Source organism: Rhinopithecus roxellana, chromosome 4 (assembly GCF_007565055.1).
Source record: "Rhinopithecus roxellana isolate Shanxi Qingling chromosome 4, ASM756505v1, whole genome shotgun sequence".
Classification (NCBI taxonomy): Eukaryota; Metazoa; Chordata; class Mammalia; order Primates; family Cercopithecidae; genus Rhinopithecus; species Rhinopithecus roxellana.
The window spans coordinates 89920198-89936681 of record NC_044552.1 but is presented as its reverse complement, the minus strand read 5'-3'; the positions used below and the strand labels follow the sequence as shown (position 1 = coordinate 89936681).

At 39.7% G+C, this 16484-nt stretch overlaps 1 protein-coding gene across 1 annotated transcript in view; it reads right to left on the bottom strand.

The window, feature by feature from the left end:
• The window catches only part of MEI4 (meiotic double-stranded break formation protein 4), a 237584-nt gene that overhangs the window by 102337 nt on the left and 118763 nt on the right, over window positions 1-16484 (bottom strand). The window contains exon 3 of the mRNA XM_030929606.1: window positions 10652-10783. Coding sequence (XP_030785466.1) covers window positions 10652-10783 — 132 coding nt within the window. The remainder of the gene's footprint in view (window positions 1-10651; window positions 10784-16484) is intronic.

Sequence of the window (16484 nt, the reverse complement as noted above, 5' to 3'; positions counted from 1 at the left end):
TCAACAGGCTCACCCTTGAAATGCATCCTAAACCACTGGGACCAATTTGACCCACAAACCCTGAAAAAGAGGTGATTCATTTTTCTCTGCACTATGGCTTGGCCCCAATAGTCTCTCTCTGACAGGGAAAAATGGTCACCTGAGGAAAGTATAAATTACAATACTATCCTGCAGCTTGATCTTTTTTGTAAGAGGGAAGGCAAATGGAGTGAAATACCTTATGTCCAAGCTTTCTTTTCACTGAAGGAGAATACACAACTATGCAAAGTTCACATCCCACAGGAGGACCTCTCAGCTTACCTCTATATCCTAGCCTCCCTATAGCTCCCCTTCCTATTAATGATAAGCCTCCTCTAATCTCCCCTGCCCAGAAGTAAGCAAAGAAATCTCCAGAGGACCACAAAAAACCCCAGGCTATCAGTTATGTCCCCTTTAAGCTGTAGGGGGAGGGGAATTTGGACCAACCAGGGTACATGTCCCCTTCTCCCTCTCTGATTTAAAGCAGATCAAGGCAGACCTGGGGAAGTTTTCAGATGATCCTGATAGGTACATAGATGTTCTACAGGGTCTAGTGCAAACCACTGACCTCACTTGGAGAGATGTCATGCTATCGTGAGACCAAACCCTGGCCTTTAATGAAAAGAATGTGGCTTTGGCTGCAGCCCGAGACTTTGGAGATACCTGGTATCTTAGTCAAGTAAATGATAGAATGACAGCCAAAGAAAGGGACAAATTCCCTACTGGTCAGCGAGCCATCCCCATATGGATACCCACTGGGACCTTGATTCAGATCGTGGGGACTGGAGTCGTAAACATCTGTTGACCTGTGTTCTAGAAGGACTAAGGAGAATTAGGAAAAAGCCAATGAATTACTGAATGATGTCCACCATAACTCAGGGAAAGGAAGAAAATTCTTCTGTCTTTGTCGAGCCGCTACAGGAGGCCTTAAGAAAATATGGTCCCCTGTCACCCGAATCACTCAAGGATCAACTGATCCTAAAAGATAAATTTATCACCCAATCAGCCGCAGATATCAGGAGAAAGCTCCAAAAGCAAGCCCTGCATCCTGAACAAAACTTGGAGGCATTATTAAACCTGGCAACCTCAGTGTTCTATGATAGGGACAGAGAGGGGCAGGCCCAAAAGGAAAAGCAAGATCAGAGAAAGGCTGCAGCCTTAGTCATAGCCCACAGACAAACAAACCTTGGTGGTTCAGACAGGATGGAAAATGGAGCAGGTCAATCATCCAGTAAGCTTTATTATCAGTGTGGTTTACTAGGACACTTTAAAAAAGACTGTCCAATGAGAAACAAGCTGCCCCCTCATCCATGTCCACTATGCCGAGGCAATCACTGGAAGGTGCACTGCCCCAGAAGATGAAGGTTCTCTGGGTCAGAAGCTCCCCCAACCAGATGATCCAACAACAGGACTCTGGGTGCCCGGGGCAAGCACCAGCTCATGTCATCACCCTCACTGAGCCCCGGGTATGCTTAATCACTGAGGGCCAGGAAATTGACTTCCTTCTGGACAGTGGTGCAGCCTTCTCAGTGTTAATCTCCTGTCCCAGACGACTGTCCTCAAAATATGTGACCATCCAAGGAATCCCTGGACAGCCTGTAACCAGGTATTTCTCCCACCTCCTCAGTTGTAATTGGGAGACTTTGTTCTTTTCACATGCCTTTCTTGTGCCTGAAAGTCCCAGATCCTTATCAGGGAGGGATACATTAGTCAAGGCAGGAGCTATTATCCACATGAATATGGGGAACAAGTTACCCATTTGTTGTCTCCTACTTGAGGAGGGAATCAACCCTGAAGTCTGGGCATTCAAAGGACAGTTTGGAAGGGCAAAAATTGCCCACCCAGTCCAAATCAGGTTAAAAGATGCCAACACTTTTCCTTACGAAAGGCAATATCCCTTAAGGCCTGAAGCTCATAAAGGATTACAGGATATTGTTAAACATTTAAAAGCTCAAGGTTTAGTAAGGAAATGCAGCAGTCCCTGCAACATCCCAATTCTAGGAGCACAAAAACCAAATGGTCAGTGGAGACTAGTGCAAGATCTTAGGCTCATCAATGAGGCAGTAATTCCTCTATATCCAGTTGTACCCAACCCCTATATCTTGCTCTCTCAAATAGCAGAAGCAGCAGAATGGTTCACTGTTCTGGACCTCAAGGATGCCTTTTTCTATCTCCTGCACTCTGACTCCCAGTTTCTCTTTGCCTTTGAGGATCCCACAGACACATCCCAACTTACGTGGACGGTCTTGCCCCAAGGGTTAGGGATAGCTCTCATCTGTTTGGTCAGGCACTGGCCCAAGATCTAGGCCACTTCTCAAGTCCAGGCACTCTGGTCCTTCAGTATGTGAACGATTTACTTTTGGCTACCAGTTCAGAAGCTTCATGTCAGCAGGCTACTCTAGATCTCTTGAACTTTCTAGCTAATCAAGGGTACAAGGTGCCTAGGTCAAAGGCCTAGCTATGCCTACAGCAGTTCAAGTATTTAGGCCTAATATTAGCCAGAGGGACCAGAGTCCTCAGCAAGAAATGAATACAGCCTATACTGGCTTATCCTCACCTTAAGACATTAAAACAGTTGTGGCGGTTCCTTGAAATCACTGGCCTTTGCCGACTATGTATTCCCAGATACAGCGAGATAGCCAGGTCCCTCTATACTTTAATCAAGGAAACCCAGAGGGCAAATACTCATCTAGTAGAATGGGAGCCAGAGGCAGAAACAGCCTTCAAAACTTTAAAGCAGGCCCTAGTACAAGCTCCAGCTTTAAGCCTTCCTACAGGACAAAACTTCTCTCTACATGTCACAGAGAGAGCAGGTATAGCTCTTGGAGTCCTTATTCAGACTCGTGGGAGAACCCCACAACCAGTGGTATACCTAAGTAAGGAAATTGATGTGGTAGCAAAAGGCTGGCCTCACTGTTTATGGGTAGTTGTGGTGGTGGCTGTCTTAGTGTCAGAGGCTATCAAGATAATACAAGGAAAGGATCTCACTGTCTGGACTACCCATGATGTAAATGGCACACTAGGTGCCAAAGGAAGTTTACGGCTATCAGACAACCACCTACTTAGATACCAGGAGCTACTCCTTGAGGGACCGGTGCTTCAAATGCGTACATACATGGCCCTCAACCCTGCCACTTTTCTCCCAGATGATGGGGAACCGATCGAGCATGACTGCCACCAAATTATAGTCCAGACTTATGCTGCCCAAGATGATCTCTTAGAAGTCCCCTTAGCTAATCCTGACCTTAACCTATATACTGATGGAAGTTCATTTGTGGAGAATGGGATACAAAGGGCAGGTTATGCCATAGTTAGTGATGTAACCATGCTTGAAAGTAAGCCTCTTCCCCTCAAGGACCAGTGCCCAGTTAGCAGAACTAGTGGCACTTACCTATGCCTTAGAACTGAGAAAGGGAAAAAGAATAAATGTGTATACAGATAGCAAGTATACCTATCTAATCCTACATGTCCATGCTACAATATGGAAAGAAAGGGAGTTCCTAACCTCTGGGGAAACCCCCATTAAATACCACAAGGAAATTATGGAGTTATTGCACACAGTGCAAAAACCCAAGGAAGTAGCAGTCTTACACTGCCAAAGCCATCAGAAAGGGGAAGGAGAGGAGAGAACAGCAGCATCAGCGGCTGGTAGCAGGGAAAGACCAGCAGAAAGGAAAGAGAGGAAAATACAGAAAGTCAAAGAAAGAAAGAGAGATGGAAGTAGTAAAGAGAAAACAGTGTACCCTATTCCTTTAAAAGCCCCCAGGGTAAATATCTGTCTACCCAGTCAAGGTATATTCTTCTTACATGGAATGTCAACCTATATCTACCTTCCCACTACCTGGACAGGCACCTGCACCTTAGTCTTTCTAAGTCCCAAAATTAATATTGCCCCAAGAAATCAGACCTTATCAGTACCCCTCAAAGCTCAAGTCCATCAGTGCAGAGCCACACAACTAATACCCCTACGTATAGGGTTAGGAATGGCTACTGCTACAGGAAATGGAATAGCTGATTTATCTACTTCATTATCCTACTACCACATACTCAAATGATTTCTCAGACAGTTTGCAAGAAATAATGAAACCTATCCTTACTTTACAATCCCAAATAGACTCTTTAGCAGCAATGACTCTCCAAAACCACCGAGGCCTAGACCTCCTCACTGTTGAGAAAGGAGGACTCTGCACCTTCTTACGGGAAGAGTGTTGTTTTTCAACTAAACATTCAGGGATAATATGAGATGCCACCCCGCATTTACAGGAAAAGGCTTCTGAAATCAGACAACACCTTTCAAATTCTTACACCAACCTCTGGAGTTGGGCAACATGGCTTCTCCCCTTTCTAGGTCCCGTGGCAGCCATCTTGTTGTTACTCACCTTTGGGTCCTGTATCTTTAACCTTCTTGTCAAATTTGTTTCCTCTAGAATTGAGGCCATCAAGCTACAGATGGTCTTACAAATCCCAAATGAGCTCAACTAACAATTTATACCAAGGATCCCTGGACCTACTCAGTGACACTTTCACTAGCCTAGAGAGCTCCCCTCTCGAGGACACTACAACTGCAGGGCCCCTTCATTGCCCCTATCCAGCAGGAAGTAGCTAGAGCAGTCATCAGCCAAATTCCCAACAGCAGTTGGGGTGTCCTGTTTAGAGGGGGTATTGAGAGGTGACAACGTACTAGCAGTCCTGGCTTTCAGTACTTCCTTGGCCTCTGCATCCACTCTGGTGGTGTTTGAGGAGCCCTTCAGTCTGCCACAGCACTGTGGTAGCCCCTCTCTGGGCTGGCCAAGGCCGGAGCCGCCTCCCTCTGCTTGCCAGGAGGTGTGGAGGGAGAGGCACAGGTGGGAACCGGGGCTGCGTGTAGCGCTCCCGGGCCAGTGCAGGTTCCAGCAGGCTTGGGTGCGGGCTTGGCGGTCCCGCACTCAGAGTAGCCAGCTGGCAGGGCAGGCCCAGGGCAGTGAGGCGCTTAGCACCCAGGCCAGCAGCTGCAGAGGGTGCGCTGGGTCCCCCAGCAGTGCCGGCTAGCCAGCGCGGTGCTCAAGTTCTCACTGGGCCTCAGCCACCTCCCCGCGGGGCAGGGCTCCGGACCTGCAGCCCACCACGTCCGAGCCCCTCCTCCAGGGTGGACTCCCAAGCGGCCGGAGCCTCCTCTATGGACGCCGCCCCCTGCTCCGTGGTGTTCGGACCCATCAACCGCCCAAGGGCTGAGGAGTGCAGGCACAGCTCAGAACTGGTGGGCAGCTCTGCCTGCAGTCCCAGTGTAGGATCCACTAGGTGAAGCCAATTGGGCTCCTGAGTCTAGTGGGGACTTAGAGAACTTTTATGTCTAGCTAAGGGATTGTAAATACACCAATCAGCACTCTTTGTCTAGCTCAGGGTTTGTAAATACACCAATCAGCACTCGCTATCTAGCTCAAGGTTTGTGAATACACCAGTTGGTACTCTGTATCTAGCTAACCTAGTGGGGACTTGGAGAACTTTTCTGTCTAGCACTGTGTCTAGCTCAAAGACTGTAAACACACCAATCAGCATTCTGTGTCTAGCTCAGGGTTTGTGAATACACCAATCAGTAATCTGTGTCTAGCTCAAGGTTTGTAAATACACCAATTGGTACTCTGTGTCTAGCTAACCTAGTAGGGACTTGGAGAACTTTACTGTCTAGCACTCTGTGTCTAGCTCAAGCATTGTAAACGTACCAATTACCACTCTGTGTCTATCTCAGGGTTTGTAAATACACCAATCAGTACTCTGTGTCTAGCCCAAGGTTTGTAAACACACCAATTGGTAGTCTGTATCTAGCTAACCTAGGGGGGACTTGGAGAACTTTTCTGTCTAGCACTCTGTGTCTAGCTCAAGGACTGTAAACACATCAATCAGCACTCTGTCAAAACAAAACAATCAACTCTCTGTAAAATGGACCAATAGCAGGATGTGGGTGGGGCCAGATAAGGGAATAAAAGCAGGCTGCCTGAGCCAACCAGTGACAACCCGCTCGGGTCCCCTTCCACACTGTGGAAGCTTTGTTCTTTCACTCTTTGCAATAAATCTTGCTGCTGCTCACTCTTTGGGTCCACACTGCCTTTATGAGTTGTAACACTCACCACGAAGGTCTGCAGCTTCACTCCTGTCAGCAAGACCACGAACCCATCAGAAGGAAAAAGCTCCAGACACATCTGAACGTCTGAAGAAACAAACTCCGGACACACCATCTTTAAGAATTGTAACACTCACCATGAGGGTCCATGGCTTCATTCTTGAAGTCAGTGAGACCAAGAACCCACCAATTCTGGACACATATTGATACAGAAAAGGTAACGAAGGGGGAAATCCAAAATACACGTTTGAGAAGACACTAGGAAACTGTTATCCTCAGCATTGCGTAAATAATTTCAACAAGATCCAAGAAAATGATATTCAAAGGAACACAGCTAGAGAAAGGATACTAGGATAAGAGGCAACAAAACCACCTTTCAAAAATCTGATTCAATGGTCACAGAATATACATAAAAAATGTGTTAAACTTGACACAAATATCTACTTTACTTACCCTATTAAAAAGTAGGTGAGACAACACACATACCAGTTGCATGAGACAAATTAATATAAAATGGTGTTAGTGAAATATAAATAACTGACATGGGTAGTAAGTAACAGAAATTATTCCATATTTTATCTTCTAGATTCTAGAATCAGACTTCGTGGGTTTGACAAACTGGTGCTATACTTCCTATGCCGTGGGCCAGCTACTTAAACTCTCTAATCCTAATTGCCCTCTTTTGTAAAATGGGAATAATACAAATTACTAGTGTAGTTAAGAGAATTAAATGACATAACATAAAATTAAAATTAATCGCTATGTATTTCAAACAAAAATATATGCAAAATATCTGGAGGACTATGAAATGTTTGGAATAGTGTTTGACACATAAGGCTTCTCAGTAAATATTTATGATAATTATTATTGAACCATCCATTAATCTTTATTAAACAGATCTATCTTCTGCCATCAAATACCTTAGAAATTCAATCAGACTTACATAGAGTACAATATGATTTACATATATATACATACACAATCATTCTTTGAATTAGTGACTACTTAGAAAAGTTTATATCATTAAAAACTAAAACTATTCTTCAGGAAGTTCTTGGTAAGATCTTAGCATTCATTATATTGACAGAGAAATAAAGTCTTTAAAGTGAGCTAAAACACTAAGTATAAAAAGCAATGAGAAAAATTATATTTAGTTTTGGTTCAAAAATATGTTAAGATTTCAAAAACTATATTTTAGTTGAGGTACAGTTTACACATAGTAGAATGCACAGAATTTAAATGAACATTTTTATGCATTTTTACTTGACATGTCAAGAGTTGTACATATACTAGGGGTAAATGGGATATTTTCATATGTATATACAATGCATAATTATCAAATCAGGGTTATTGGGATATCTATCACCATAAACATTTATCTTTTATGTTGGAAAATTACAATTCTTCACTTCTAGCTATTTTGAAATATAAAACAAGTTATAATTTCTATAATTATATTTAGTTATAATTAACTATATCTAAAATTCACTAACTGTACTATTGAATACTAGAACTTATTGCTTCTATCTAACTATTTTCGTACTCATTAAGCAACTTCTCTTCCCTTCTGTGCCTCTGGTAACCATCATTCTACTCTCTGCCTCTATATGATCCATGTCTTTAGCTCCCATTACATATGAGTGAGAACATACAATATTTGTTTTTCTATGCCTGGCCCATTTCACTTAACATAATCACCTACAGTTCCATCCATGCTCTGCAAATGATGAGATTTCCTTCTTTTATGGTTTAATAATATTCATACACACACACACACACACACACACACACACACACACACACCAAATTCTCTTCATTCATTTAGTGATGGACACTTAGGCTGATTTCATATCTTGGCTACTGTGAGCATATGAGTCCGATACCTCTTTCCTTTCTTTTGGACATATAGCCAGCAGTGGGATTCTTGGATCATATGGTAGTTCTATTTTTAGATTTTTCAAGGAATGTCCACACTGTTGTCCATAATGGTTATTCTACTTTGCACTCCTACGAACAGTCTATGAGCATTTCCCTTTCTCCAAATCCTCATTAACATTTGTTACTTTTTGTTTTTTTAATTCTAGTTGGAGTGAGATGGTATCTCATTGTGGTTTGATTTGCATTTCCCTGATGATTAGTACTGTTGAGCTTTTTTTTTTTCCTTTTTTTCATATGCCTGCTAGCCATTTGTATGTCTTTTCTTGAGAAATATCTATCAGGTATTTTGCCCATGTTTAATTCAGATTGTTTGTTTTCTTGGTATTGAGTTGTTTGAGTTCTTTACATATTCTGGTAATTATATAATCCTTTGTCAGATAGCTAGTTTGCAAATATTTTCTTCCATTTTGTGGGTTTTCTCTTCACTTCGCTAATTGTTTCCTTTGCTGTGCAGAAGCATTTTGCCTTGATATATTCTCATTTGTCTATTTTTGCTTTTATTCCTTGTGTTTTTAAGGTCTTACCCAAAAAAATCTTTGTCCAGGCCAATGTCCTACAGCACTTCCCCAGTTTTCTTCTAGTAGTTGCAAAGTTTAAGATCTTACATTTAAGACTTTAATCCATTTTAATTTGATTTTTGTATATGATAAAAAATGAAATATAGTTTTGTTCTTTTGCATATGGATATCCAGTTTTCCTGGCATCAATTATTAAATATACTGTCCTTTGGCCAACACAAAACTCCTTAGCAAAATACAAGCAAACAGAATTCAACAACATAAACCTGCCAAACACTAGTTATTGTTGTTACATTATTGCTATTTTTCTTCTTATTATTTTAAAGTATCTAACTGTCAGAACATCTGGGTTTGAATTATGGCTTTAGCATATGCTCTTTCTGCAGTCTTAGTCAAGCTACTTTACCACTCTAATGTTTTGTATTCTTATCTATAAAGTATGTGAAAATTCCAACTCCTTCAGGGAGCTATTGTGAAAATTAAATGAGAATATATACATCATTTTTTCTGCACTTACTGATATCCTCCAAACAACTGAATTCAATTAAACTCACTTTCCACATTGCTTCCTGTTGTTAAACGCTAAGACTTCACCTTGTTTCCCCAGAATCTTTGGCATCTCTTGTTAAATAACATCCTAATGCCTCTACATTCAGTATCCTCTGCTTATTCAATTCAAATGCATTTTTCAAGTACTTCCTTTTCTGTAAATTATTTTCAGGGACCTGCAACCTACCATGGTCAGTTCCTTGATCTTGGAACTCCTACAAAAAGTATCATACATTTTAACACTTTGCTCTTTTTCAATTAGTCAATATAGCTTACTTTTTTCTCCTTGACGACAGTGAAAACGAGTTTTTTGTTTTTTGAGATGGAGTCTCGCTCTGTCACCCAGGCTGGAGTGCAGTGGCATGATCATGTCTTACCACAACCTCCGCCTCCCAGGTTCACACCATTCTCCTGCTGCAGCCTCCCGAGTAGCTGGGACTACAGGCACCTGCCAACACGCCCGGCTAATTTTTTATTTTTATATTTTTAGTAGAGATGGGGTTTCACCATGTTAGCCAGGATGGTCTCAATCTCCTGACCTTGTGATCCACCCCCCACTTGGCCTCCCAGAGTGCTGGGATTACAGGTGTGAGCCACCGCACCCGGCCGAAAACGACTTTTTAAAAAAATCCAACAGAGCTCTTAAGAGAGTTTATCATTTGGTAATCAACTGAAAATTTGCTTACTAGATACACCATGTCAAACATCAAATTCAATTAGATTGTATAATACTTTTAGACTATGTCATTAGATGTCAGTACTTTGTTAAAAGTCATTTAAATTATATGTATATACAATATTTTATTAAAGTTATTTATCTTTACCAAGACGTTTCTACCTATCTCTAATTTCCTTTGTGACTTTGACTACAGAAATGATAAAAATATTAAATGACCTATCAAATAGAATACATGTAATAAACCAGTGTGAACATTAAAATATGGGAATGATTTATGTTCCTTCTACACATTTGTCACCAGTGATATAGAAGACTTTCCACAGATAGAAGGGCTTAGAGCAGTGTTCTTCGAGCTTGGTTGCATATTGAAATTACCTGAAGTGCTCTAACAATACCAATACCCCTATGTAATAGGATTGGCATACGACTTGGCAATAGGATATTTAAAAGTTAGCCAGATGATTTTCATAAGCAATGAGGAATGAAAAATACTGGTTAAGGACTACTCTCCATTTAGAATCCTCCCCAGTTCACTTTTCTTTCACTTTGCTTTAGAAACTTGCTGCCTGCCTGGACGAATTTAAAGCCATTCATCTAAGCACTCTTGCTGTCACCAATGGCATCTTTGGCACACATATGCAAGTAAGGATTATAAAGTGGTTTTATTTTCAAAACTGTTTTCTGAAAGTATCTTTCTGTAATTTTGGTAGGCAGTAATATTACTCACATATATTAGACATAAGGTAATAACTAAAATATCAGCCTGGCAAGAGAGGAAAGAAGGGAAAAGAAAAGAAAAACAGATAGGTATATTAACTATAAATGAGAGCTACAGTTTCAAGTTATATGTACCTGAATGATGGCTCCCAGATCATCAGCAAAGCCATTTACTTCTGATAGAAGCAGAGATATAATAGATTTTCTCAACAAGCTGCAACTTCCCAGGGTTACCAGACTCTGAGAGACATAATGCTGCACCTGAAACTAAAGATAAAAATGAGTAAGTTTCTGTATTCCATCAAGTCAAATCAAAATATATTTTCTAAGACCTTACTACTGAGCTAAATGCTGTGAGGAGTATAAAAAGTATCAATGTAATTCTGGGTCAGTCTCAAACACAATCATAAAATACACAAATTATAATATTATAGGCTCTAAGATTTTCTATAGCAGTTAATATTTTGAAACATGAAACAGGGTGCTAAAATGGAAGCTTTAGTTGAAGTAGCAAAAGATAATAGTTTAGATAATAGGCTATATACAAAATGAATAAAGGAGATGATAAATCAAGATATTTAAGCTCTTACCTTTTAGATAGATTAGCTAGATAAATGATAGATAGGTCATCTCTCATCCTTTTTGGTACCAGGGACCAGTTTTGTGGAAGACAATTTTTCCATGGAAGGGGGGCAGGGTGGATTGTTTTGAGATGAAACTGTTCCACGTCAGATTATCACTCATAAGATTCTCATAAGGAGTGTACAACCTAGATCTCTCGCATGCACAGTTCACAATAGGGTTTGCACTCCTATGAGAATCTAATGCCACAACTGATCTGACAGGAGGGGAAGCTCAGGAGGTAACCCTAGCTCCCCTGCTGCTCACTTCCTGCTGTGTGGCCTGGTGGCTGGGGATCCCTGGATTATAGAGTTGAAGAGAAACATCTATTAAGTTAGATAGTGAAAATGCTTACCATAGTGACAGGCACCTAGTAAGTGCTCAATAAGTGAAATGTTATAATTTAGGATGACAATACAAGAGCATTCATGGCTATATAACATGAATTTAGTTCACTGAAACTTGAAAAGTTAAATACTATAAATAAAATATATTTTTCCAGAATTAATATAATCCTATTGGAGAACATTGCTAGGAAGAGAATTTCATCATAAAGAGCTATTCCATAGTATATCTATGAACTGTTTCTCCCCAGCATGACTGAAGTTCACACAAAGACTGTATAACCATTAATGTGGTTCAAAATTACATGAATATTATCAAAATAATCTCTATTCTTCCTTACATTTTAATTGACACTTACCCTTTTGTAAATACAGTGGAATTTTTTCAAAAGGCTGACGTGGAAACCAAGACTGACAACAATATTATACATGAGGCTACTGTGGACCAAACCATGGGAGGACACACTCAACACACATGATAATCTTTTTCTTTCACATCTTTCTGTATGTCAGAAGCTGAGGAACTAGAAGTAATTCTTCCCAGATTACTCTGCAGTTAGGATTTTGGATGTGAGTTCTGCCAATCAAAAGTACTCATTTGAGCCCTTGATTTAGAAATGCACTACCAAGGAAAAGAAGTAGGTACAGTACAGGGCATGCATTTTGTTGCTACAGATAGCAGCTGAGGTGTCAGAGTTCTGGCTCATCCCACAGCTGTTTCGGAGTTACCTAATTATATAGGTTATTATTATTATTATTATTATTTATTATTATTATTCTGAGACGGAGTCTCGCTCTGTCGCCCAGGCTGGAGTACAGTGGCACAATCACGGCTCACGGCAAGCTCCGCCTCCCGGGTTCACGCCATTCTCCTGCCTCAGCCTTCCAATGTAGCTGGGACTATAGGTGCAGGCAACCACACCCGGCTAATTTTTTGTATTTTTAGTAGAGACGGGGTTTCACCGTGTTAGCCAGGATGGTCTCAATCTCCTAACCTCATGATCTGCCCGCCTCGGCCTCCCAAAGTGCTGGGATTACAGGCGTGAGCCACCGCGCACAGCCTATGTAGGTTCTTTTAACCACAACAGAAGTAGTAGCTACCTTGGTTGCCCAGTGGTTTGGGAATTATTCCTGTAAATGTAGCATTCCCAAAGGTATTTTGACCTATATGTTTACCTAGAGGATTCACAAACCTTAGTGCCACGTTAGTCTTGAAATATGAATGAAATGGGTAGAAATTCTTATCACTTTCCTAATTAATTTTCCTATATCAACTGGGCAGAAGATAGGAGAAACTTGGAGAAGAGCTGTAAATTATTGTGAAGTTAATTAGGTATGTTTCCAATTACACAGTTCTTTTGTTCTATAAGTAGTTATTTTCTGGAAGGATCAACACTGCCCCTGACACTTGTTAGGTAGAGCCCTGGATTCTTCAGAACTTTGTGGGTCTAATGCATGTAGAAATACTCCCTCTAAAGTGAAAAAACAAGTTGCTTTAGTATGTATTTACTATCACTAAGAAAAAGATACAATGCTTGATAGGCCTTTGTGAATTCTGGAGACAACCTATTACCATTTGGTTTACCACTTGGAAGCATATTTCAAGTAAATCATAAGGCTGTACACTTTGAGAAGGGGCCAGAGTAGTATATAAAGATCTCCAGCTGGTCTAAGTTGGGAAACAAGAAGCTCTGTCCTTTGGATATCATGATCAGTAAGATCCAATGTGCTTGGAGTTGATCAGAATATTATATGGAGTCTGTAGCCTACTCTAATTAGAAAATCACAAAGGAGGGACCCTGGTTATAGAACAAAGTCATATCTTTCTTGTCAAGTAAACATTATTCTCTATAGAAAATAAAAATTTACACGTTATTTAACCCTGCCATAAACTGTGTCTGCCTGATTGTAGGATACCAAGTAAGTGTATATCCAGAACTACTCATTTGAATGAGGTGCTATATAAATTTAAGTATGCACAACAATACTCCATCAAGTAGCCATAGTATAAATAAAACTAGGATCAGGTGAAAACTAAAAGCAGAAGTGGGTGTTGTTTGATCACTCAGTACTTATAGTTCCAACTGGTAGAGCTCCTCTTATAAGGTTGAGGTACTATTCAATAGTAGGGAATTTATATTCCCAGCTAGTGGCCAATATATGATGCTCTTTCTCCCACATGAGTTTCAGGGTGGATGAATAAACTGCATGCAGAGTATAGATTGTAACTGAAGACACTCCTCTAACAGCATACCAAAGCACTTAACCCTACTATAATGATTTTTAAAAATTAATTTGAACCAAAGCTTAAAAATCAAATTTTAGATTATGCAATAGCCGGAGAGACACATACTGTGAGTAGCAGATCAGGATGATTCAAATAAACTCTCTAAGCTAAAACAATGAGTCCCAAATAAGTAAAATGCAATAGAGACATATATATGTTATGTCTATTTACATTCCTACAACCTGTTGAAAACAAGAATCAAAATTATAGATATTTAAAACATTTCCTACCTGCTAAGCACTTATCCAGATATAAGCTAAAGATAATTAATATCCAAAAGCCACAAGAAGGGATGGTGGGCACCTTCATAAAGGTCCTTGTATTTCCTATGAAAATGTCTCCTGTGGGCTTGGAGATGGGGCAGGCAGTGATTTCTGTTAGACTTTGTAATTTGGGAAATGACTTGTTCACACCAATGTGATTCTTTTGAGAATCTGGAAAGCTCTGGGGCCCTCCCTAACAACCTTTATTAACAGCCATCTGTCAGTATGTAGAGCGAATTGTGCCTATTTATGACCAACTTCTCAAAGGCAACTGCTTAATAAACAGAATTTCATTTCCTTATCATTGGGGAGTGGATGACATTTGAATAGATGTAAAAAATTAATAAGAAGAACATAATATTTTGTGAGGTCAAAAGAATGTGGGGAGCTGTAGAAACCATATCCCTTCTGATTTTATAAAAATCATTTTTATTCTTGAGTCACTGACATTTGTTTAAAGATGTATACACATTGCTAATATCAGATACATCAAATTATAAGAGAATAACAAAAAAAGATGAGTGCCACAAGCTCACAACTGAATTCTGTAAAATAAAATTTAACAAAAAAAGTTGAGATCAAAGGTACATAATTATCACTGAAAAAGTGAACAAGTGATAGAGATTGATTATATGGAAGGACTGTTTATGGATGCATGTTAGAATGAGGAACCATTCTTTTTCTATGATATCTATTTGTACAGGCCTACTAATGAAAGAAATTAAATTAAACCAACTAATTATGTCTATTGGAACAATGTGAACTAAGAATTTAGGCAAAAGAGTTGGTATACTACATCAAGTATCCCAATAACAATGATAATAGCATTCCCTTTCTTTTCTTAATGTGAAGAAACTGAGAATCAGGAACATTAAAGTCACTTGTAAAGGGTTGAGTCCAAAGTTAGACCTAGATCTTTTTTTTTTTACTTGAATGTCTAATATATTTGATGTTTATAAAGTAAAACATAAAGAACTTACAGGATAAAACAACTATAAATGAGAATATAATATCAATATTTATATAAGACAATTTATTAAGCATCTACTTTGCATTATGTACAGTACTTACTGCTTACATATACTGTATCATTTAATTCTAACCATGAGACTATGAGAAAGTTTAATCTCAAACTAAATACTAAGGACCCATACTTTAAAGAGATTAAGTTAACTTGTTCAAAGTTAGATCAAAAATATACATAAGAATATATGTAGTGACTTTGGGAGGCCAGGCAGGTGGATCACCTGAGGTCCGGAGTTCCAGACCAGCCTGGCCAACATGGTGAAACCCCATCTCTACTAAAAATACAAAAATTAGTTGGGCATGGTGGTGCATACCTGTAATCCCAGCTACTTGGGAGGCCGAGGCAGGAGAATCGCTTTAACCCAGGAGGTGGAGGTTGCAGTGTGCCAAGCTCATGCCACTTCACTCCAGCCTGGGCAACAGTGCAAAACTCCGTCAAAAAAAAAAAAAAAAAGTAGTGACTTGTGCTGTTTATCAACCCATCGCATACCCAAATGTATCATATCTCAATTTCTCTTAAGGCATAAAAACTTTGATAGTCCATAGGGGATCCATAAAAAGTGTTGAACCACTTGCCAGATTTAAAAAATTACTAATTACTACTCTGAATTAAGAAAACACAACTATTACACTGCACCATCAACCTCTGTAACAGGCCAGCACTGTAAGCAAGCTGGACAGTAAGACAAAGAGACACAGAGACCCAGGGACAGATAGTATCATGCATAAATGTTGGTGGCTGATACAGTAATGCCACTAATGTGTTTCCTACTTTCTGAAGCATCCAGAATTATGTGTCAACCTCTTTATTTTCCTATTATTCTATAATGAATATGTATTGCCTAAACCAAGAAATAACTCTCTGCTTAAAGCAAGAATAAAACAAACCAACCAACCCTAGATGTTATTTGTGGGAAGTTTGGAAAATAAGAAAGTACAAAAACCCTCTTTGCAGAAATGCTAAAAATATGCCTATAAAACTTTAGAAACAACCAAAACGTCTAGCAACCATAGCTATTAACTTATATCCAGCTTCTCACAGTAGAGATGACACAACAGGCAAGCAATTAGTGGCTAAAATGTCCAGAGAAATGACCACTGGAATTAACCCACATGTTAACTAAAGAAGAAAGAGAGAGCTTGTTAACCCACTGTCCCTCTAAGCACAGAGCAGCTCCAATGTGTGATGTAGAACAAAAGCTGCTTTACAAAATTCTTAAAATTTCAGTGCACTTAGAGTGAAGGTAAATGCTTCAATCTCAATTGAAAGTCAAAAGAAACAATATTCAAAGGCTCTTGCTCACATAGAAAATATATATAATATACAAATACATAGTTTAGAGTAAAAATTTCTGCTGTAATTAATTACATAAAATGTTGTTTTAAAAATAATTAGATGTGTTAAGATTCCCTACAAGGGAGGAGAT